Below are 24,205 nucleotides of genomic sequence, written 5' to 3' on the forward strand. Positions count from 1 at the left end.
TGTTTGGTACACCTCCATTCTGTGGGGTCAGTCACTGGGGCTAGATGGCCATCTCGTATGTGTTTGTCCAGTTGGGCTTTGACAGCTGTCCTAAAGGCAAGTGGAACATTGTGCAGTGAGCATTACCCTGGTGTGACAGTCTGATCCAGGTCAAAGTGTACTTCCCCAGGGAAAGATTCGATGGAATTCCTGAATATGTCCCGGTATCTGGTGGTAAGTTCATGTTCGGTCAGCGTCTCTGTGATATGGCCTTCTAAATTATGAAGTTCTTCCAGTATTGTGATGTGTATCAGTCCCAAACGCTCACATGTTGAACCTGATAGGAGCAGAATTTGATTTGCTTCAACTATTTCAAATTCTAGCTTGTGGCTATGTCCCTTTATCAGGCATTCGGTGCGGAAAAGGCCCACTGACTTCACCGCCTGCCCCGAACACAGTTTCAGTCTCATCTGGCTAGGAATTAGCTTAAGTTTATCCTGTAGATTCATGACTTTGCATGTTTCTCCCGAGTCCAGTTGGCAATGTTGCCAGGTGTTGTGGAGCTGTAGGGTGGCAAGCTACATTTTTCCTTGGGAGCTGGATGACCCCGTCATACTGGCAATGTTTATGTGTCCATCAGCATTGTCATCCTCCTCCTATTCAAGCTCGGCTTGGGTGTGTACCATATGCAGCTGATGCTGGTCTCATTTCGCTTTAAGGCACACCATCGCAAAGTGGTTGAGAGTTCCACAGAGTCGGCAAACCTTGCCAAAAACTGGAGATGTGGCTCTTCCCCTGTTGTGTGTGCTACCACAGTACATGCACTTTCAGTGCTCCCAGGCTTGCTCGGAAGTCATAACGTAGTGGACTTGAGGGTGCCTTGTTGTGCTGGCTTTCGGACATCCATGGCGCTAATTATGTCATCCGCTTTAGCCTGCGTTAGCTCTTTTATTTGCAAATGTGTTTGCTCCACAGCTCGGCAGATGTCGATAGCGTATGCCAAAGTAAGTTCCCGTTCTTTTAGCAAGTGGTGTCTCATGCTCTCATCAGCAATACCTAACACCAGCCTGTCTCTAATCAGTTCGTCTTTCAACTGTTCATAATCACACATTACAGCTTTCTCTCTTATTTTAGTTACAAATATGTCTATTGTCTCACCTTCCTCTTGCATAAGGGATCCGAAGGCAAAGCGCTCGAATATGACATTCTTTGTGGGCTTGAAATGCCTCTTGAGGGCAGTCAAGATGGTGGTAGCATCCTTTTGCTGTTCCTCCGTGCAGATTGTGTCAGTAGACATGTTGGCACTCACTACCCATTACATGTCTGAGGGTGGCTGCTTGTACATCTGCGGGTTTCTCATGCAGTCTGGTGGCTAACATAAAGTCCTGAAATTCTGTTTTAAAGATCTCCCAGTTCGTAGCCAAGTCACCGGACATCTTCATCTCGGCTGGAGGTGGTATGACATTTGTGTGTGTAGTTGCTTGGTTATAAAGTATTTTTCTGCTGGATATCTGGTTGATTTGTCCTAAAATGGGCGCGGTTGCAGTTCACACTTCTGACACCATGTTTATGTGTACAGACCACACGGTCCTATTTTCCACAAGTCAGCTTTGTCTGCTTTATTCTAACTGTCCATATCAAACAGTCAACCGCCAACAGGACTCACTATCTATTTATATAGTGTCTGCCACTAGGTGGCACCATAACCCATTAAGAAGTGTGGTGAACAGGAGGACTTTAGGGACCTTCAAAACTTGAATATTTTGGGGGAATTAACTGGATAGGACTTGTTAGGCTGAGTGGCCTGTTCTAAAGTTCTAATTGGTTGTCACAAAAAGAAGAAAACATTTTGAAAAAAGCTTCCAGACATATCATAAGACACTATTAATATCATTGTATTTATATGGTTATCTTTGTTTAATCCTGGATATGTGTGAGCACAAGACTGATAAAAGCTGCTCTTCAGTACAATGATGGCCACTAGAAGAAAAGCACTAAAGCACTAAAGTCATAGAAGACATTCATTCTGGAGACACAAAAGTCATCTCTTAACACACCAACACCTCAGAACCTACAAAATGGAAATCATAGAGCACCATACATAAAAAAGTTATAATCTGTTGAATTTTAATGTGTGATTTTGTTAAGGACTCTTCCATTTTTCCATTTTACTTATTTCCTTATTTATTTTTTCTTTGTTATTGTACTTCTTTGTCTTACTTTTTATAAAGCACTTTCAGCTCACATTTGTATATGAAAATGTACCATAGAAGGGCGGCACGGTGGCGCAGTGGTAGCGCTGCTGCCTCGCAGTTTGGAGACCTGAGGTTCGCTTCCCGGGTCCTCTCGTGGAGTTTGCATGTTCTCTCCGTGTCTTTGTGGGTTTCCTCCCACAGTCCAAAGACATGCAGGTTAGGAGCATTGGCGATCCTAAATTGTTCCTAGTGTGTGCTTGGTGTGTTTGTGTGTGTCCTGCGGTGGGTTGGCACCCTGCCCGGGATTGGTTCCTGCCTTCTGCCCTGTGTTGGCTGGGATTGGCTCCAGCAGACCCCCGTGACCCTGTGTTTGGATTCAGCGGGTTGGAAAATGGATGGATAGATGAATGTACCATTGAAGTAAAGGTCATACTTTGCTAATTTTTTTTTCTTCTAGTTTACGAAATGCTTTTGGTGAAAATTCATTTTGGCGGATGCGTGATTTGTTTGAAGAGTACAAAGACATGAATGACAACAACAGCCTTCCACACCTCATCTCTTTATTTGCACCATTTCCAAACAAGGTGCCTCTCTCATTCATTCCTGATAAAGACTACTCACTTAAACCTAATAGGCGCCGCCGTGAGTGGCAGCCTTTTCAGCAGCTCCGTGTATGACTGTATATGTATGTGTACTTTTCTACTTTTATTTTTCTATTTTTATTTATTGATCACTCCTATTACTTTATTTTATGTGGATTCGTTCCCTGGACACACTTACTTTTACAACGTGGGCATGGATTTTTACACGCCGAGACTCGCATATTCAAGTACTCAACTTCGAGCGCTGAGAACAAATGCCAGTGCCGGTGTGGTTCCATATTTACCTGACGAGGTAAGAAGGCGGTATCGTGGCAGCAGAGCCAGCACTAAGCAAAAAATGAAGCGGCTTGCGAGAAAGTGGCGTTTCAAGCCTTCGGTGCCTTCTGTGATTCTGGGGAATGTAAACTCAATCTCAAATAAGATCGACGAACTGGCTGCGCTGGTGAAAAATGTAAGGACCTACAGAGAATGCAGTTTGTTGTGTTTCTGCGAAACGTGGCTAAATAACACCATCCCAGATGCCAACGTGGAGCTATCCGGGTTTAGCACAGTTAGAGCGGACAGAGATGCAAGTACCTGTGGGAAGCACAAAGGAGGAGGACTCGCTCTCTATGTTAATACACGGTGGTGTAACTCTGGACACATTAACGTCAAAATCTCCACTTGCTGCAGGGATATCGAACTGTTGGCCGTAAGTTTACGTCCCTACTACTTGCCCAGAGAGTTTGGACATGTCATTGTTGTCATCGTGTACATCCCTCCTCGGGCGGACGAGGAGTCAGCGAGTGACATCATCCATTCTGCTGTTGCTAAGTTACAAACGCAGCACCCTGAGGCGCTTGTGCTAATCGCTGGAGACTTTAACCATGTGACGCTGGACAAAACATTACCTGCATTCTCCCAGTATGTGGACTGTAACACCCGGGGAAATAAGACTATTGATTTACTGTATGCAAACGTTAAAGACGCATACAGCGCCACCCCGCTGCCTGCGCTTGGGAAAGCAGATCATAACATGGTTCTGCTTCAGCCTCACTATAAACCAAAAGTGAGAGTCCTACCTGTAACCACACGATCATTCAGGAAGTGGACCCCGGAGGCTGAGAATACTCTGAGAGAACTTTTTGGAACTACAGACTGGGATATCCTGCAGGGATCTCATAATGAGAACATTGAGGAAGTTGTTGACTGCACTACTGACTACATCAACTTCTGTATGGACATTGTAGTTCCAGTAAGAACTGTACGCTGCTATGCTAACAACAAGCCATGGATTACAAGTGACATCAAGGGCCTTTTGAACCAGAAGAAAAGGGCTTTTAAAAACGGTGATCAGCATGAGCTCAAGCGCGTGCAGAAGGAACTCCGAGTCCAGCTCAGGGCGGCGAAGGAGCAGTACAGGAGAAAGCTGGAGCAGAAGTTGCAGAATAACAGCATGAAGGAAGTGTGGGATGGGATGAAGATCATCACTGGCTGCAGCTCGAAGCGGGGTACCACCATTGAGAGAGACGTGAAGAGAGCAAACCAAATGAACAACTTCTTTAACAGGTTTGACCACCCTAACCCACTCTCACTCTCACCTCGGAGTATTGCACCCTCCACACATCCTTCTGCTGACACCAGCATAGGAAAGACATCCCCACCCATAATTACAACAGCGCAAGTGAGCAGAGAGCTGAGGAGACTTCGTGCCAGCAAAGCAGCGGGTCCAGATGGAGTATCGCCACGACTGCTGAAGGTCTGTGCATCGGAGCTGGGGGGCCCTCTACAGCGCATCTTCAACCTGAGCCTGGAACAGGGGAAAGTCCCGAGGCTTTGGAAAACATCTTGTATCACCCCAATCCCAAAGGTATCACGTCCTAGTGAGCTGAATGACTTTCGGCCTGTTGCTCTGACATCACATGTGATGAAGACCATGGAGAGGCTGCTGCTTCACCACCTTAGGCCACAGGTTCAACACGCCCTCGACCCTCTGCAGTTTGCATATCAGGAGAAGGTGGGAGCAGAGGATGCCATCATCTATATGCTACACCGATCCCTCTCTCACTTGGACAGAGGTAGTGGTGCTGTAAGAATTATGTTTCTAGACTTCTCTAGCGCCTTCAACACAATCCAACCTCTGCTCCTTAGGGACAAGCTGACAGAGATGGGATTAGATTCATACCTAGTGGCATGGATCGTGGACTATCTTAAAGACAGACCTCAGTATGTGCGTCTTGGGAACTGCAGGTCTGACATTGTGGTCAGCAACACAGGAGCGCCACAGGGGACTGTACTTTCTCCGGTCCTGTTCAGCCTATATACATCGGACTTCCAATACAACTCGGAGTCCTGCCATGTGCAAAAGTTCGCTGATGACACTGCTATCGTCGGCTGCATCAGGAATGGGCTGGAGGAGGAGTATAGGGACCTAATCAATGACTTTGTTAAATGGTGCGACTCAAACCACCTACACCTGAACACCAGCAAAACCAAAGAGCTGGTGGTGGATTTTAGGAGGCCCAGACCCCTCATAGACCCAGTGATCATCAGAGATGACTGTGTGCAGATGGTGCAGACCTATAAATATCTGGGAGTGCAGCTGGATGATAAATTAGACTGGACTGCCAATACTGATGCGCTGTGCAAGAAAGGACAGAGCCGGTTATACTACCTTAGAAGGCTGGCGTCCTTCAACATCTGCAATAAGATGCTGCAGATGTTCTATCAGACAGTTGTGGTGAGCGCCCTCTTCTACGCAGTGGTGTGCTGGGGAGGCAGCATTAAGAGGAAAGACGCCTCATGTCTGGACAAACTGGTGAGGAAGGCAAGCTCTATTGTTGGCATGGAGCTGGACAGTTTGACATCTGTGGCAGAGCGAAGGGCGCTCAGCAGGCTCCTATCAATTATGGAGAATCCACTGCATCCACTTAATAGTATCATCTCCAGACAGAAGAGCAGCTTCAGCGACAGACTGCTGTCACTGTCCTGCTCCACTGACAGATTGAGGAGATCGTTTCTCCCCCAAACTATGCGACTCTTTAATTCCACCCAGAGGGGTAAACGTTAACATTTAACATTATACATAGTTATTGTCTGTTTTTCTGTTTTTCACCTGCATTGTTATCATTCTTTAATTTAATATTATTTATTGTATCAGTATGCTGCTGCTGAAGAATGTGAATTTCCCATTGGGATTAATAAAGTATCTATCTATCTATCTCTATCTATCTTTTACTTCAGTTTCCTGAGTCAGTGTCACCCAGAGAAAGTCGCCGTTCCACAGCACAAAGAGGCTTATCAAGATCTTTGGCGATGTGTACTCAACAGTCTTTGGGAGACTGTAAGGTATGTTGGTTTACTGATCAGTCAAATTTCAGCCGATTATAAATAGTGATGGACATCTTTGACACAATCCTAGCAATGCAGTGATTGAGAAGATATTTCCTTATCTTTGTGCCAGGCTCTTATTTTTACTATTGACATTGTTTTCATTCTTTTGTTATTGTTCTTTGTTTCTTAATTGTTTTTCTCTTTCACAGCTTTATCTTTATTTAATTTCTTCTGTCTCCTCTCTGTTTTATTATTTTCTGTGTCCTTCATACTGATTAATTCTGTTTGTTTATCTGTTTATGGAGAAGGTGAAAACCTCCAAGGTTCTTCCAGTTCTCCTCTTCATTGTCTTCCTTTCTTATTCTTGTTCTTCATATCTCAACATCATGGGGTGTTGATGGCCACTGTTAGACCCCTTTGATGATGAGCAGGTCTTATTTTCTTGTTCCTGGTCAAAGAGATGCCAAGTGATGGTGCAGTAACTGCACATGGAGATATCAGCAATTAAAATGTTTTGACTGCTACTTGGAGGAGATGTTTCAATTGAATTCAGTTCCATGAAATTCTATGTACTTTTGTACTGTACTCTTCATTGAGCACAGACTCAGACTGCTGTAACAAATTTACAGCTAAAATAAAATTACAAACATTAAAATCACAAAATGCACACTTGACAATGACGGACTGACACTCGTCAAATACTGATTAGGGTAAACACACCATAAAACAAAGCAAATTGAAATTATTTAACATAATCAGTTGTAACAGACAAAGTCTGACCCAGTCTCAGTATTTGACTCATTTCTGTTTTTGACCACATCTTGACTCCTGGAGACTTTTAGAATCCAACATGTCCTGCTAGCCTGCGTGATTCTTGGGTCTTTGTTAATTCAGTCACTCCTGGAAGTTTTATCAGTTTCAATCCTTCCACTTAATGTTGTCTTGAGATTAGCTCACTGTCAGTACCTCCATTATCTTACATTTCTATTGATTTATTTGACTGACTCCTTTTGCCAAAGCAGATTAAAACATTTGAGATATAACTGCTTCCATTTCTTTTGGTTTTCCCATTAGTGCATTGACAGGCCATGTCACTTGCTTATAGTCACAACATGTCTGTACTGGCATTTGAACTCACATCCTCAGAAATCCAAAGCCCCACTCACTACGCCACACTGCCTGCCTGTTATCTCGATCATCTTGATTTCCATTGGCTTCAGAAACACATGCTACTCACTGATTGGAGAACTCCATTTGAGCACATATTGCATGGAGCCCATGGTGCTTGACGACATGTATTTGGTTTATGATGGGCCCATCTTTACACATCCATCCATCCATTCATTATCCAAACCACTATATCCTAACTACAGGGTCGTGGGAGTCTGCTGGAGCCAATCCCAGCCAGCACAGGGCGCAAGGCAGGAAACAAACCCTGAGCAGGGTGCCAGCTTACCGCAGGGCACAGACACACACACCAAGCACATACTAGGAACAATTTAGGATCACCAATGTACCTATCCTGCATGTCTTTGGACTGTGGGAGGAAACCGGAGTACCCGGAGGAAACCCACGCAAACACGGGAAGAACATGCAAACTTCATGCAGGGAAGACCCGGGAAACAAACCCAGGTCTCCTAACTACGAGGCAGCAGTGCTACCCACTGCGCCACCGTGCCACCCATCCATCTTTACTGATTTTCCACTTAAACACTCTTAATGAGATTTATTCTGAATTTTCAGATGTATTTCAAAATGCAGCTCCCACCTCATTGACCACATCATTGATTTATTTACTTCCAGAACCTCCTTGTCTAAGGATCGCTGTTATCTCCTGTCCTGTTCTGAGCTGAAGGTTATCAATGCTTATACAGTTAGGTCCATAAATATTTGGACAGAGACAGCTTTTTTCTAATTTTGGTTCTGTATATTACCACAAGGAATTTTAAATGAAGTAAAATTAATAGTCTTCATCATGAATGAATAGCCATTTTTTGGTGGCTGAGGCAGTGGTATGAGCAACAAAAGGAACTTGTTGGAATGACACTCAAAGTTCAAGTTCAGAAAGTCGCACAGTGCCCAAAATAAAAAAGAGGAGGTCAGAGGAAATAATTTACTGCAGCAGTACTGTGTCTGTCAAACGTACCAACCACCACTTCCTGTCCATCCATTTTCTTTCTCCACATAACCAATCACCACAATATGGACTCTGTAATAAATCAAAAACCAGCAGTAAGCTTGGAACAGTGATTCATCAAAGCTTTTAAGGAACATTGAAAAATCCTTGTAATACAGTGGAACCTCGGTTCATGACCATAATTCGTTCCAAAACTCTGGTCGTGAACTGAAGCAATTTCCCCTATAGGATTGTATGTAAATACAATTAATCCGTTCCAGACCATACGAACTGTATGTAAATATATATTTTTTTAAGTTTTTAAGCACAAATATAGTTAATTAAACCATAGAATGCACAGCGTAATAGTAAACTAAATGTAAAAACATTAAATAACACTGAGAAAACCTTGAACAACAGAGAAAACTAACATTGCAATAGTTTGCGCTATAGCGCTACCAACCGCTGGCTAAAAACACTTTTTTTTAAATGAGTTTTAAGCACAGGGAAAAAAACGAACATTTGAAAAAATCCATAATTTAATAAACCACCAAGATAAGTAACATTGCAACAATGCACGCTACGAACCGATCGCTGTAAATAGAACTGAAAACAAAATCAAGCCCAGTGCATTCTTTAACTGCCTTCCTACCTTATACGTCCAGCACTCTCTCTCGCGTGCCTGAGTGTGTGTGAGTCTCTCTCTCGTGTGTGTGTCTCTCTCTCTCTCTCTCTTGCTCACTGCACTGGAAATGCACAGGGAGAGACTGAACATGTACAAACCGAAAGGGAAACTGGCTTGTTCATATACCGAGTGTGTGGTCGTGAACCGAGGCAAAAGTTTGGCGAACTTTTTGGTCATAAACCGATTTGTACGTGTACTGAGATGTTTGTGAACCGAGGTAGATAGATAGATAGATAGATAGATAGATAGATAGATAGATAGATAGATAGATAGATAGATAGATAGATAGATAGATACTTTATTAATCCCAATGGGAAATTCACATTCTTCAGCAGCAGCATACTGATACAATAAATAATATTAAATTAAAGAATGATAATAATACAGGTGAAAAAAACAGACAATAACTATGTATAATGTTAAATATTAACGTTTACCCCCCCTGGTGGAATTAAAGAGTCGCATAGTTTGGGGGAGGAACGATCTCCTCAATCTGTCTGTGGAGCAGGACAGTGACAGCAGTCTGTCACTGAAGCTGCTCTTCTGTCTGGAGATGACATTATTTAGTGGATGCAGTGGATTCTCCATAATTGATAGGAGCCTGCTGAGCACCCTTCGCTCTGCCACAGATGTTAAACTGTCCAGCTCCATGCCAACAATAGAGCCTGCCTTCCTCACCAGTTTGTCCAGGCGTGAGGCGTCTTTCCTCTTAATGCTGCCTCCCAAGTACACCACTGCGTAGAAGAGGGCGCTCGCCACAACTGTTTGATAGAACATCTGCAGCATCTTATTGCAGATGTTGAAGGAAGCCAGCCTTCTAAGGAAGTATAACCGGCTTTGTCCTTTCTTGTACAGCGCATCAGTATTGGCAGTCCAGTCTAATTTATCATCCAGCTGCACTCCCAGATATTTATAGGTCTGCACCATCTGCACACAGTCACCTTTGATGATCACTGGGTCTATGAGGGGTCTGGGCCTCCTAAAATCCACCACCAGCTCCTTGGTTTTGCTGGTGTTCAGGTGTAGGTGGTTTGAGTCGGACCATTTAACAAAGTCATTGATTAGGTCCCTATACTCCTCCTCCAGCCCATTCCTGATACAGCCCACGATAGCAGTGTCATCAGCGAACTTTTGCACATGGCAGGACTCCGAGTTGTATTGGAAGTCCGATGTATATAGGCTGAACAGGACCGGAGAAAGTACAGTCCCTTGTGGCACTCCTGTGTTGCTGACCACAATGTCAGACCTGCAGTTCCCAAGACGCACATACTGAGGTCTGTCTTTAAGATAGTCCACGATCCATGCCACTAGGTATGAATCTAATCCCATCTCTGTCAGCTTGTCCCTAAGGAGCAGAGGTTGGATTGTGTTGAAGGCGCTAGAGAAGTCTAGAAACATAATTCTTACAGCACCACTGCCTCTGTCCAAGTGAGAGAGGGATCGGTGTAGCATATAGATGATGGCATCTTCCGCTCCCACCTTCTCCTGATATGCAAACTGCAGAGGGTCAAGGGCGTGTTGAACCTATGGCCTAAGGTGGTGAAGCAGCAGCCTCTCCATGGTCTTCATCACATGTGATGTCGGAGCAACAGGCCGAAAGTCATTCAGCTCACTAGGACGTGATACCTTTGGGACTGGGGTGATACAAGATGTTTTCCAAAGCCTCGGGACTCTCCCAGGTTCCACTGTACATGTTTAACTATTCCATCCATACATCCTATCCAGGATCATTTCAGTCCCAGCAAGTATACCGTGCGAGGGAGGAACAATCCCTGGATTGGGTGCCAGGTCATCACTACCACTGCTCCACCATGCCGACATGTTTAATTATTAACAGTAGACATTATTTAAATGAACTTAAAAATATGTCTGTATAATGTAATACACATACTTTAATGCATTTCATCATAAAAATGATATCAAGTACACATCCTATTAATCTAACAGCACACAGCGCCAAGAGGATAGCTGTTGGAAATCTAAATTGACTTAGAAGCCAGGCGTCATCATCCGTAAATACGCACTCTCTTCAATTGAATTGAATTGAATTCCTTAATTGTTAATGTATGGTACAATGAGACTCAATATGCAAATCCTCCATAAACTTATTTTCCTACAAAATGGTAAAATAATAATAATATGACAAAAAACAATGAAAAATATACAATATTAAAGCATAAGTACAATATACATGTACATATAATGCAGATATTGCAAATGGTTCATAAAGTGGCTCAGGTTGTGTAATATTAAAATTGTGATGCAATTTTCCAGTGAGGTCACGTGCGTTTAGAGCTCTTGATATGAAACTGTTTCTGAACCACGAGGTCCCTGCAGGAAAGGCTCTGAAGCATTTGCAGTATGGAAGGAGTTCAAATAAGCTGTGCACATGGTTGAGTGGAAACCAATGCAGGTGCTGCTGGTAAGCACCGTTTATACATGAGGCCCTAGATGTGTTGTTATCCATCATGAAGTTCTTATGGAGGGGTAAAGAAAACAATTGAGTGTAGAAGTAGGATAAATGAAAAATAATGTTTTCATTGTATTGGCTCAGGCACATGATAACCTTATGATAATTTTAGAAATTAAAGTTAAGACTTCCTGCTCAGTTATAGGATTAAAATTACTAAAGTGCTGAATACAATGTGAGACAGGGTCTCCTAAGCTAGTATGTGGTTTGTAGTGTGATGCAGAGATCTGGGATATTATATTTTTAAAATTCTCATTGAAGAGGTTTAAAAAGTCTGTACTGCTAATATCTGTTAGTATTTTGCACTGTACATCTGAATTTCCATTTGTTAATTTAGCCACAGTTCTAAACAGTACCTAAGGATTTTTATTTTTGCTGTCTATTATTGTAGAATAGTATTCTGAGCGAGCTTTAAAGAGAGGTTTTTTATATTTATTAACACTCTCTATCCATGCAACTTGAAGACATGTAGCTTTGTTGTTCTCCATCTGCGCTCCAGTTTTCGACACTCTAATTTAAGAGCTCGAGTGTTTTCATTAAACCAGGGAGAGTTTCTATGTGCTTTGATCACTTTTGTTTTAAGGGGAGCCACTGTGTCCAGAGCATCTCTCAAGGTCACATTATAATGTGATGTTATCTGATCTAAATTGTTTTCCACATTTACATTTGATATTAACTCATCTAAATTGTTTTCCACAATTACACTCGACTTACTCAAAGTATCTATAAATTTTGAAGCAGTGTTTTAATCTGTGAGTGTGTTGGCAAGGGCAGGACTAAATCAAATGTATTTAAGTAGTGATCGGAAATAACTTCATTTAATGGAGTAGTATTTAAATTTTGAATTTCAACTTTGTAAGTTATAATTAAATCTAATGTATGGTTATGATTAGGAGTTGGACCTTTGACAATCTGACAAAATCCTACTGAATTTAACAAATAAGTAAAACATTTGCTAAAAGTGTCAGTTTCCACATCAATGTGTTACTGGCAATGTATGAAAAGCAGGTATTGTATAGAATACCTAGGCAATGTATATAATGCCTGCCGTTTTTAGGGAAGGTATGAAATATCTGCGTTGTTACATACTTTTCCTAGGCATTGCATAAAATGCCTAGGCATTATAAAGAATGACAAGTACTATTTTACGCCAAGTGTGAAATGTCCAGATTGGAAAGGTCTTTAATAACAAAATGTCTAAAAATGAAAGAAGAAATACAAAATACAATACAATACAATACAGTTTATTTTTGTATAGCCCAAAATCACACAGGAAGTGCCGCAATGGGCTTTAACAGGCCCTGCCTCTTGACAGCCCCCCAGCCTTGACTCTCTAAGAAGACAAGGAAAAACTCCCAAAAAAAACCTAGTAGGGAAAAATGGAAGAAACCTTGGGAAAGGCAGTTCAGAGAGAGACCCCTTTCCAGGTAGATTGGGCGTGCAGTGGGTGTCAAAAGAAGGGGGTCAATACAATACAGTACAGTACACAGAACAATTTCTCAATATAGTAAGAAATAAAAAAAAATATATATATATAAATTTTTGAAGTACAGAGCAGAATTTAACAGTAGATGATATATCCCATAATAAGATTTGTATTTGTATAGAGTCCTGGAGACCTCATCCTTCAAGCTGCCTCCCCCATTTGGCCATTCCACAGCTGAAACAGTGCTGGGCCAGCCAATCCGATGAAAGGACCCCTCTCTCCCACGATTCCTGCGATCCTCCATCTGGGATGACTTTTCCTTAGGCAGGCAAAACAACTTGGCAGGTGGGCCGTGGCACCAAGTGCCACATTTGAGTACCGAGAAGAAAAACAGAATAAGTGAGGGTTAGTATCCAATTATAACTGTCATGTTACTTATGTTTAAGTGCTAATGACTAACAACAGAGATGCAGTCTGTACAGTTAATCAGCAGCTCTAGTCAGGATATGCTAAACTGAAGTAGTGAGTCTTCAGCCGGGATTTAAAAGCTGAGACCGAAGGGGCATCTCTTATAGTAGCAGGCAGACCATTCCACAGTTTAGGGGCCCTGTAACTAAAAGCTCGACCCCCCACTGTTATTTTATTAATCCTTGGAATCATAAGCAGACCGGCATCTTGAGATCTTAATGTGCGCTCTGGTTTGTAAGTCATGATAAGTTCAGACAAGTAAGCCGGACCTCGACCATTTAATGATTTATATGTTAAAAGAAGGATTTTGAAATCTGCCCTGAACTTAACCGGGAGCCAGTGTAAGGATTTAAGAACTGGAGTTATGTGTTCGTATTTTCTTGTTCTTGTAATAATTCTCGCAGCCGCATTTTGGATTAACTGGAGGCTGTATAAAGAACAGTTTGAACATCCAGTGAACACCGCATTGCAGTAGTCAATCCTACTAGAGATAAATGCATGAATTAGTTTCTCAGAATCCTGTTTATTTAAAAAGCGCCTTAATTTCCTAACATTTTTAAGATGGAAGAAACATGTTTTGGACAACTTTGTAATATGCGCTTTAAATGACATGCTAGAGTCAAAGATAACTCCTAGATTGCGGGCTGATTCAGTAAAATTGACTGGGATTCCCATTGAGTTAAATGATGACAAAATATTATTGTGATCAGCATCATTCCCTCCAACAATTAACATCTCTGTTTTATCTGTATTTAAAGACAAGTAGTTCTTATTCATCCACTCCTTTAATTCACTAACACAACTAATTAAAGACCACATTGGAGAAACTTCATTTGATTTAAATGAAAGGTATAACTGGGTGTCATCTGCATACGAGTGAAAATTAACATTATGTTTCCTAATGATAGATCCCAGTGGAAGCATGTAAAGTGAAAACAGTAAAGGTCCCAGTACTGAGCCCTGCGGGACACCATATTGAACTTCTGTGTATAATGATGTAGTACTGTCAGCACATTTCTGTACATATTGGAATCGATTTGATAAGTAAGAACTAAACCAAGTGAGCACGGTGCCTGTAAGCCCAACATCATTTTCTAGCCTGTGCAGTAAAATAGAATGGTCGATGGTGTCAAATGCTGCACTTAAGTCCAACAACATAATTACAGATGAGTTTCCTTCATCAGAGGATATCAGAATGTCATTTACAACCCGTGTTAGTGCCGTTTCTGTACTATGACCAGTGCGAAAACCAGACTGGAATTTCTCAAATAAATTGTAATGCATAAGGTGTGTCTGAAGCTGACTGGCGACTACTTTTTCTAGTATTTTAGAGAGAAACAGTAAATTTGAAATAGGCCTATAATTATTTAGTATATGTGGGTCAAGGTCTGACTTTTTAAGTAATGGTTTAATGACTGACACTTTTAGTGTATCAGGTACTGTGCCATGCAATAATGAACTATTGATAATGTTTAGGATAGGCGCTGCAAGAACATCCATTGCACTTTTTACTAGTTTTGTTGGCACTGGATCTAGGGAACAAGTAGTGGGCTTCATTTAAGAAATTAAACTTAAGACTTCCTGCTCAGTTACAGGATTAAAATTACTAAAGTGCTGACTGCAATGTGAGACAGGGTCTGCTAAGCTAGTATTTGGTTTGTAGTGTGATGCAGAGATCTGGGATCTTATATTTTTAATTTTCTCATTGAAGAAGTTAATAAAGTCTGTACTGCTAATGTCTGTTGGTATTTTGCACTGTTGATCTGAATTTCCATTTGTTAATTTAGCCACTGTTCTAAACAGTGCCCGAGGATTTTTATTATTGCTATCTATTAATGTAGAATAATATTCTGACCGAGCTTTAAAGAGGGCTTTTTTATATTTATTAACACTCTCTGTCCATGCAATTTGAAAGACCTGTAGCTTTGTTGTTCTCCATCTGCGTTCCAGTTTTCGACACTCTAATTTAAGAGCTCGAGTGTTTTCATTAAACCAGGGAGAGTTTCTATGTGCTTTGATCACTTTTGTTTTAAGGGGAGCCACTGTGTCCAGAGCATCTCTCAAGGTCACATTATAATGTGATGTTAGCTCATCTAAATTGTTTTCTGTGTTTACATTTGATGTTAACTGATCTAAATGGTTTTCCACAATTACACTCGACTTACTCAAAGTATCTATAAATTTTGAAGCAGAATTACAATCTAGATGCCGCACTGTCTTTGTTTTAATCTGGGAGTGTGTTCGCAAGGGCAGGACCAAATCAAATGTAATTAAGTAGTGATCGGAAATAACTTCATTTAATGGAGTAATAATTAAATTTTGAATTTCAACTTTGTAAGTTATAATTAAATCTAATGTGTGGTTATGATTATGAGTTGGACCTTTGACATTCTGACAAAATCCTACTGAATTTAACAAATAAGTAAAACATTTGCTAAAAGTGTCAGTTTCCACATCAATGTGTACATTAAAATCCCCCATCAGTACTAAGTGATGATAATTTATAGCCAAGTCAGATAAAAGGTTGCTAAATTCAGACATGAACAATGAATACGGCCCTGGTGGTCTATAGACTAGCACTATAATTGTGTTGGAATCTGTTTTAATATTTAAAATGAATGCTTCAAAGGATGTAAAGTTGCCTAAATTTTTAGAAGTGATTTGCATTTTGTTACAATGAATTATTCCAAGGCCCCCTCCTCGACCTGAATCTCTAGACTTATGAACTACAGGATATGCTTACTGGGAGAACAAAAGAATCTGAAGTGTCATTACTTAGCCTACTATTTGTTGCAGCAAGGAAGGCTAGAATGGCATTTTGAATTGCACTTAATTTTCTTTTTAATGCAAAGGAATTTGTTGTTTTGGCACTTAGTCTTGCACATACACCTCACAAATCCTTTTTTTTACACCTTTTTGTTTCTTCTGGCATGGCTCACAAAGGTGAATATTCAGTTCAATGTCATGATGGGTAATGTTCTTGTATTTGGGTGCAAGCACTTTCAACATTCTGTCTCGTCCTCCATGGCCAATGGCCAAATGAGCATCGTGAAGTACGTCAAATAATTCAGAATCTCTGACGTAAAACTGGATAGCACTGATGCCTTCTTTAACAGGATAAATCAACTTGCTTTTGTTCTCTACCATCATCACATCGTAGCGTTTCAGCAGCCAATAGTCCTGTGGTTCCTTCTTAGTAGTCGTTTTAGCCTTTGTTACATCATTCACTAACTTCTCGTAAGTGGCTTCCGTTAGAAAAACACAATTTTTAGCAGCGTTGGCTCACATTTGGGATAGTTCTTTGTAGAACCGTTGTCGCATGTCAGCATGTCGTGATTCTTGCCCGTACACTACATTCTCTTCTCCCATCTTCACACAGCACAATATGGGTCAGCTTCTGTAGCGGTACTTCACCCACCACAATATATGGAACAGTCTCTGCTGCGGCACAGCAAGCACACGTGCTTCCGCACGGACGAACAAAGATCCAGGCGCCACTGATGAAATGTTCTGGCAAGAATAAGCTTATTCTACACTCTGCTGGTTTGCCGTTTAGGTATTGTATATAGAATGCCTAGGAAATGTATGAAATGCGATGTATTTCATACTTTGACGTCCTATTTCTGGCATTGTATACATTGCCTAGGTATTCTGTAGAATGCCGGTTTTTACACATTGCCGGTAACATGTACATTAAAATCCCCCATCAGTACTACGTGATCATAATTTATAGCCAAATCAGATAGAAGGTTGCTAAATTCAGTCATGAACAATGAATATGGCCCAGGTGGTCTGTAGACTAGCACTATAATTGTGTTAGAATCTGTTTTAAAATTTAAAATTAATACCTCAAAGGATGAACAGTTGCCTAAATTTTTAGACATGATTTGCATTTTGTTACAGTGAATTATTCCAAGTCCTACTCCTTGACCAGAATCTCTAGACTTATGAAGGAACGAGTATCCATCTGGTGACGCCTCAGCTAGGGGGACAGTGTCACATTTACTAAGCCAGGTTTCAGTGAGAAGACACAGATCAGATTTAGTACTTAATATAATATCATTTACCAAAACAGCTTTACTGCCAAGAGAGTGAATGTTCAATAAGCAGCATTTAAAACTGCAGGCTTCTTTCTGAACTGCTGATATATTTATTGTTTTAATTTGAAGTAAATTTCTATTACAGGTGCCCCTGGTGGATGGTCTGGTTTTATCTTGGTCTAATTATACACCTTATTTTTTGGTTATCAAGTAATTTAAGGTTTGCATCAAGACAATTTACTGGATGCCCCACAACAGGGATTATGGGTAACACCTTCAGGATGGTAACAGATGAGATAAACAACAACCTGTGATTTAAGATCACATGACTGTGGCCTGGATGGTGCTCTAATCAGTCAACCAGGCAGTTTTGCTGCCATATTTTGGGATAATACAAAAGATCCCCTCCAGTTAGGATGAAGACCATCTCTTCTGAAAAATCCAGGCCTTTCCCAAAAATCATCAAAATTATTCACAAAGGCTATGCTTTTATTTGTACACCAGGTTCCTAGCCAGCAATGAAGGGAACACAATCTTTTATAAATCACATCCCCTCTATATAATCTTGGTAAGGGGCCAGATACAACTAAATTCCGACATTTTCTTTTAGCTTTGGTGCATAGATAGATGAAGTTCCTGTTTAATACCTCAGATTTCTGTAAAAAATATCATTAGTGCCGACATGCAGCAATAAGGCAGAGACTTTATCGTCTGCGACACGGTCCAATGCGGCCTCTTTGTCAGAAATCTTGGCCCCTGTCAGGCATTTGACATTAACTGCTGGTTTAACATAGTTTGGAATTCTAACATTCTGCACTATGGAATCGCCAATTATGGCCAATTATTGAGGTGCAGAGGGACTACATTTTCTCTTCTTAGACCGTTATCTTACTGTTACCCACTCACCCTGTGGCTGAATTGGTGCTGCTGACTTCGGCCACGCACTGACTACAGTGGGACCTGGAGAGACTGAATCAGAAGTAGCCAAATTGTCTAAACAAACCGAGTCGATCCAATATTCGGTTTGCCTCCAAAGCCAGAGTGATTCTCGGTTCTAATGCTTATGCAAGATGTATCTGTACAGTTGCCCAAGTGACACTCAGGACCAACGCTTTTAGCTCGGTTTTCACAGCCCGAGTAACTGCTAAAGAAGTTAATGGATTATCAGAAAGAATTAATGAGGACCAGGAAGAGTTTGTGCATCCATCCATCCATTTTCCAACCCGCTGAATCCGAACACAGGGTCACGGGGGTCTGCTGGAGCCAATCCCAGCCAACACAGGGCACAAGGCAGGAACCAATCCCGGGCAGGGTGCCAACCCACCGCAGGAGTTTGTGTTAGGCACAGTCTAACTGGTGATTCTTCTTGCAGAATTTTCCAGAACTATCCTATTTAATTCCTCCTCAAATATATCAACATTTCAGTATCAATGAAGTGTTAAGCCACCAATAATGTAGTGTGATACCCCTGAGTCCTTTACTGGCAGAATTTGTAAAGTCCTTGCATTCTCCTCTATGTTGGTCCAATTAGAACTAGAAGGCTCTGTTAAAAAAAGATGCAGATAAGAGAAGACGTCAGATGAGGGCGGATAACAGAATTGATGTCAGTGGTGGAATGGCTGTCAGTTTTCCATTCTGCAGAGGGAGGAAGAGAGAAGGCATTAGAACACAGCACCAACCCCTCATTTGGCAGGTAATTACTTTCACCAGAGCCCTTAAGCTGACTCCCATGAATATGTGCTTGAGAGAGTATGCATCACTAGTGATGAGCTTATAAAATTTTCAGCAGCCCCAGAGTCCATTAATTCTTTAAATATTTTTATTAAACTTTGCACCAGAACGGTCAATGAATTATTCAACAGTGTTTGACTACAAACTTCCAACTTACCAATGCTAAGTTTTGGTGATTTTACAGAATGTTCTGCATTGTGCTTATAGTCCAGCAGCAATTTGTTCAAAATCTCCACAAATGTATTTGCAGTGTTGGACTAAGTTTTGGTCGCAGCTCCAATCTTTAAGTCATTGTGCAAATTGTGTTATGACATGCCACTTCAAGTGACAATGCCACCTGGTGATGGATCATTGCATCAGGCAAATGGTATCACAAAATATCCGCTCACATTAGAAAACAAAATGGCGTTGTGGTAAATTCAAAACAAAACAATAAAATTAATGAAAGTATATACAACATTATATGCAAAAACAAAGGTGGGCATTCATGCCTTTTAAGAAATAAAGATTTGATAAAAAAAAATTTCCTACCGAATAAAATGAGCACCTGGCTGTCTTCTTTCCATCTCATTAGCAGAGCTTACACATCTTTAAAACAAACATAAAGAGTCTTACTAAATCATTATCACAAAGTCAAGTTTGTTTTCCTGTGGCAATTCAAAGCTGCACTTTCTAACTCTGCACAATGCTCTAAATCCTGCTTTGCTTTTCAGCTTTCCCAGAATACATTGCTTTCCAGTTCAGCTTGACAAACTTTAAGGCTTTAGGCCTCCTCATATCTGAGATATGTCAGCTGAAAGGGTTAAAGTATCTGCTATATGTGTCTGAATCAGTGAGCGACACACAATCTGCTGTAACATTTCTTCCATGAAAAATGAATCAGCCTGATTACACTTACCCACCACACCAACCTTTATGTAGGGTGGGCTTTCTTGCTTTCCTGGAGCTTATGTCATAAGGTTATCATGTGCCTGAGCCAATACAATGAAAACATTATTTTCAGTTATCCTACTTCTACACTCAATTGTTTTCTTTACCCATCCATAAGAACTTCATGATGGATAACAACACATCTGGGGCCTCATGTATAAACGGTGCTTACCAGCAGCACCTGCATTGGTTTCCACTCAGCCATGTGCACAGCTTATTTGAACTCCTTCCATACTGCAAACGCTTCAGAGCCTTTCCTGCAGCGACCTCGTGGTTCAGAAACAGTTTCATATCAAGAGCTCTAAACGCATGTGACCTCACTGGAAATTTGCATCACAATTTTAATATTACACAACCTGAGCCACTTTATGAACCATTTGCAATATCTGCATTATATGTACATGTATATTGTACTTATGCTTTAATATTGTATATTTTTCATTGTTTTTTGTCATATTATTATTTTACCATTTTATAGGAAAATAAGTTTATGGAGGAATTGCATATTGAATCTCATTGTACCATACAATAACAATTAAGGAATTCAATTCAACTCAATAGAAGAGAGTGCGTATTTACGGATGATGACGACTGCCTTCTAAGTTGATTCAGATTTCCAACAGCTATCCTCTTGGCGCTGTGTGCTGTTAGAGTAATAGGATGTGTACTTGATGTCATTTTTATGATGAAATGCATTAAAGTATGTATATTACATTATGCAGACATATTTTTTAGTTCATTTAAATAATGTATACTGTTAATAATTAAACATGTCGGCATGGTGGAGCAGTGGTAGCGATGACCTGGCACTCAATCCAGGGATTGTTCCTCCCTCACACGGTATTCTTGCTGGGACTGAAATGATCCTGGATAGGATGTATGGATGGAATAATTAAACATGTACAGTGGAACCTCGGTTTACGAACGTCTCGGTACACGTACAAATTGGTTTACAACCAAAAAGTTCGCCAAACTTTTGCCTCAGTTCACGACCACACACTAGGTATATGAACAAGCCAGTTTCCCTTTCGGTTTCTACATGTTCAGTCTCTCCCTGTGCATTTCCAGTGCAGCGAGCAAGAGAGAGCGAGAGAGCGAGACACACACACACTCAGGCATGAGAGAGAGAGTGCTGGACGTATAAGGTAGGAAGGCAGTTAAAGAATGCACTGGGCTTGATTTTGTTTTCACTTCTGTTTACAGCGATCGGTTCATAGTGTGCATTGTTGCATGGTTACTTTTCTTGGTGGTTTATTAAATTATGGATTTTTTCAAATGTTCATTTTTTTCCCTGTGCTTAAAACTCATTAAAAAAAAGTGTTTTTAGCCAGCGGTTGGTAGCGCTATAGCGCAAACTATTGCAATGTTAGTTTTCTCTGTTGTTCAAGGTTTTCTCAGTGTTATTCAATGTTTTTACATTTAGTTTACTATTACGCTGTGCATTCTATGGTTTAATTAACTATATTTGTCCTTAAAAACTTAAAAAAATATATATTTACATACAGTTCGTATGGTCTGGAAAGGATTAATTGTATTTACATACAATCCTATGGGAGAAATTGTTTCGGTTCACGACCAAATCGGTTTACGACAAAAGTTTTGGAACGAATTATGGTCATGAACCGAGTTTCCACTGTATTACAAGGATATTTCCATGTTCCTTAAAAGCTTTGATGAATCACTGTTCCAAGCTTACTGCTGGTTTTTGACTTAACCAATCGCCACAATATGGGCTTTGTAATATGTGGAGAAAGAAAATGGATGGACAGGAAGTGGTGGTTGGTACGTTTGACAGACACAGTACTGCTGCAGTAAATTATTTCCTCTGACCTCCTCTTTTTTATTTTGGGCACTGTGTGACTTTCTGAACTTGAACTTTTGAGTGTCATTCCAACAAGTTCCTTTTGTTGCTCATACCACTGCCTCAGCCACCAAAAAGTACATTTTTTCTTGCCTCCACTTCACTGAGTAGGACCTTCATTTTGCATTCAGTTAAGTTCTTCTTTTTTATATGTGCTTTTGGCATTGTCTTTTAACAAAACACTCAACTGAAAGGGCTATTTAAATTAATTTTCATATTCAAATATGCAACATTATGGGAGGAGTCAGGGTGGGGCTGTAAGTGTGTGCACATACATTAAATTTCACACTCATTGGGATTTGTAAAATGGAAGTGAGTGGAACTTCGTGTATGCGTTTTATCCATCCAGAATTTTTTTGTGTACGCACACTTCTGTTTTTGTCTGTACTCCATGATTTAGTGTGAATTCTACACACGGCATTATATATGAGGCCCTTGGTCACTGTTGCATGTGGCTGAATTCTAGACCAATTGTTAGAAGGTGTGATAATTCATGGACTTGCTCTTTCAGTGCCTTCATGTCTTTTTGCACTTCTCAGTGATAACTTTATTCATCTCCTCATCAGCCATTGTGAGTCATGTTCAAGTTTATGGTTTAAAAGGCATAGTAGAAGAGTATTTAGAAATAGATAAAAGGAAGGAGAAAACTGTAGTCAAACATTCCAGGTAGGTCAACACCAGAAGAGTCAAAAATCACCAGAAGACCAAAGTCCACTACATAAGATACGTGTGGAACTCAAAACTTAGGTAGGAAAACCAGAAATTTGGAAGATTGTGAACAGCATCTCAGCATTCTTTCTTTTTCATATTCTTTCCATGTCTGTTAAAAGTGGAGAAACGCCATTCTGTGTTCTACTAGCGCTTTGTCAGTGTATTTCCTAAATGTCACATTTCCTCTTTATGTCTCCTTCATATACACTTTCAACTACAAACATATCAGAATAATATTACCATTTGCATAATTTTATTTTGTAACATGTCACAGTTTGCAGTTTTAAATCAATAAACTTTTCATTTTTTACTTAGTGTTATGCATGTGGCCATTTGTAAAATTAAACAGTTAAACTTCACTGGTGTTTGCTTTTATTAAAGGAAAAATCAATGGCTCAGTGTCATCAGTTCTGATGTTTTTACAGAGATGTTAATTAGTAAAAAATGACAGAATGTGTCCAATGTCTTTATATCTTACAGAAAGAAACGTATAAGTTACACTATTTATTATGCATGTATGGCAGACTTTGGAGACCAAAAGAACTTTAATGAATCTTTGAGGCTCACAAACAATGAAGTCCATGTGAACACAAACTGGACAGAAGAGACACTGAAGACAATCAGCAACTTTATAAAATGTTCCTCAAGTAAAGCCGATATCCTATTGGATTGTGATGATGATGACTGGTACATAATTGAAAGTGAGAAATTTGTTCAGTTCTTGTCAGACTGTCTAGATGGGATATCTTCTATACGGTAAATAATCTGATGTTCAGTATATTTATTGTTCATTCAACACTCTTTTCTTTCTTCTTCTTTTTAATTTGTAGTGTCATTTTGTGCATCAGCATCTGCTCTCAGCCGTGAAGTTTTCTTCACTTAGACCAGCTGTAGACATTTTGTCCCTGGTTATGACTTTAGACAGATGTTCTACTATAGCCTTATGTGACCTAACCAATGACAGAATAAGAGTGTGGATCAATTTATTGGTACCAGTCACCGGCCCTGTTATGTCTGCACTCGGCCCAAACTACCCAGTGATTTGTTTCTTCTTCTGCTTGTCCTGATTGGAGCTCTCTGCTGTTTTAGTCCTTAACATTCTGATGAAGGTTGTGGTTATCCCCTGTTTTTAATGAATGGTGTAGTTTTGAGCCCTGTGTACACCTGACTCTCATTTCTCTCTTTATAAATGTAAATTGTGTTTTAGGCCTGTGATTTTTTGTGTTAAAACCTCTTTTCTTGTTTTCACATCATGTTTATTTTTTTTTTTTTACATTTGCTAATGGACTTTTCAGCTCAACCCCTCTGAAACGTCTATAAATAGTATATACAGTACAGTGATAAGATAATGCTTTTTTAATTATTATTTTGTTCACTCTGGTGAGTTATAAGAACACTAGTTTGGCAAAGTACCTAAGCTAAAGCAGCGACTCTTTGTAATTGCGATTGTCCCAGATGTCTGAGGTTTGTGTGTCTAAGGGAGTGTAAAGTCTAATTTGTGCAGGATATTTGTCATCTCTCGTGTATTTTGTCTTCAGTCCTGCATTCTCTTGACTGAAGTCACTGATGACACCAATCTTCCCAATGCTGGTCACTCCTGACTGAGGTGTTTCTCTCACTGGCTCATCTGTGATTCTTTGTTTATCTCCTGTTCTCGTACAACTCAGGTCTCAGGTACT

The 24,205-nt window shown here is 40.4% G+C and overlaps 1 protein-coding gene across 6 annotated transcripts in view; it reads left to right on the forward strand.

Moving 5' to 3' along the window:
• LOC114669445 (uncharacterized) overlaps positions 1-24,205 on the forward strand; it is a 488,735-nt gene that overhangs the window by 75,932 nt on the left and 388,598 nt on the right. For 2 of the 6 annotated variants that reach the window (XM_051923211.1, XM_051923213.1), the window contains one exon: positions 2,632-2,758. The exons of 3 other annotated variants lie outside the window; for them this stretch is intronic. In XM_051923211.1, the coding sequence (XP_051779171.1) occupies positions 2,632-2,758 (127 nt within the window). Of the gene's footprint in view, positions 1-2,631; positions 2,759-23,022; positions 23,283-24,205 lie in introns of those variants that run through there. One more of the 6 variants, XM_051923212.1, reaches the window with a different exon arrangement.

This window comes from Erpetoichthys calabaricus, chromosome 2, assembly GCF_900747795.2.
Source record: "Erpetoichthys calabaricus chromosome 2, fErpCal1.3, whole genome shotgun sequence".
In the NCBI taxonomy this organism is placed as follows: domain Eukaryota; kingdom Metazoa; phylum Chordata; class Cladistia; order Polypteriformes; family Polypteridae; genus Erpetoichthys; species Erpetoichthys calabaricus.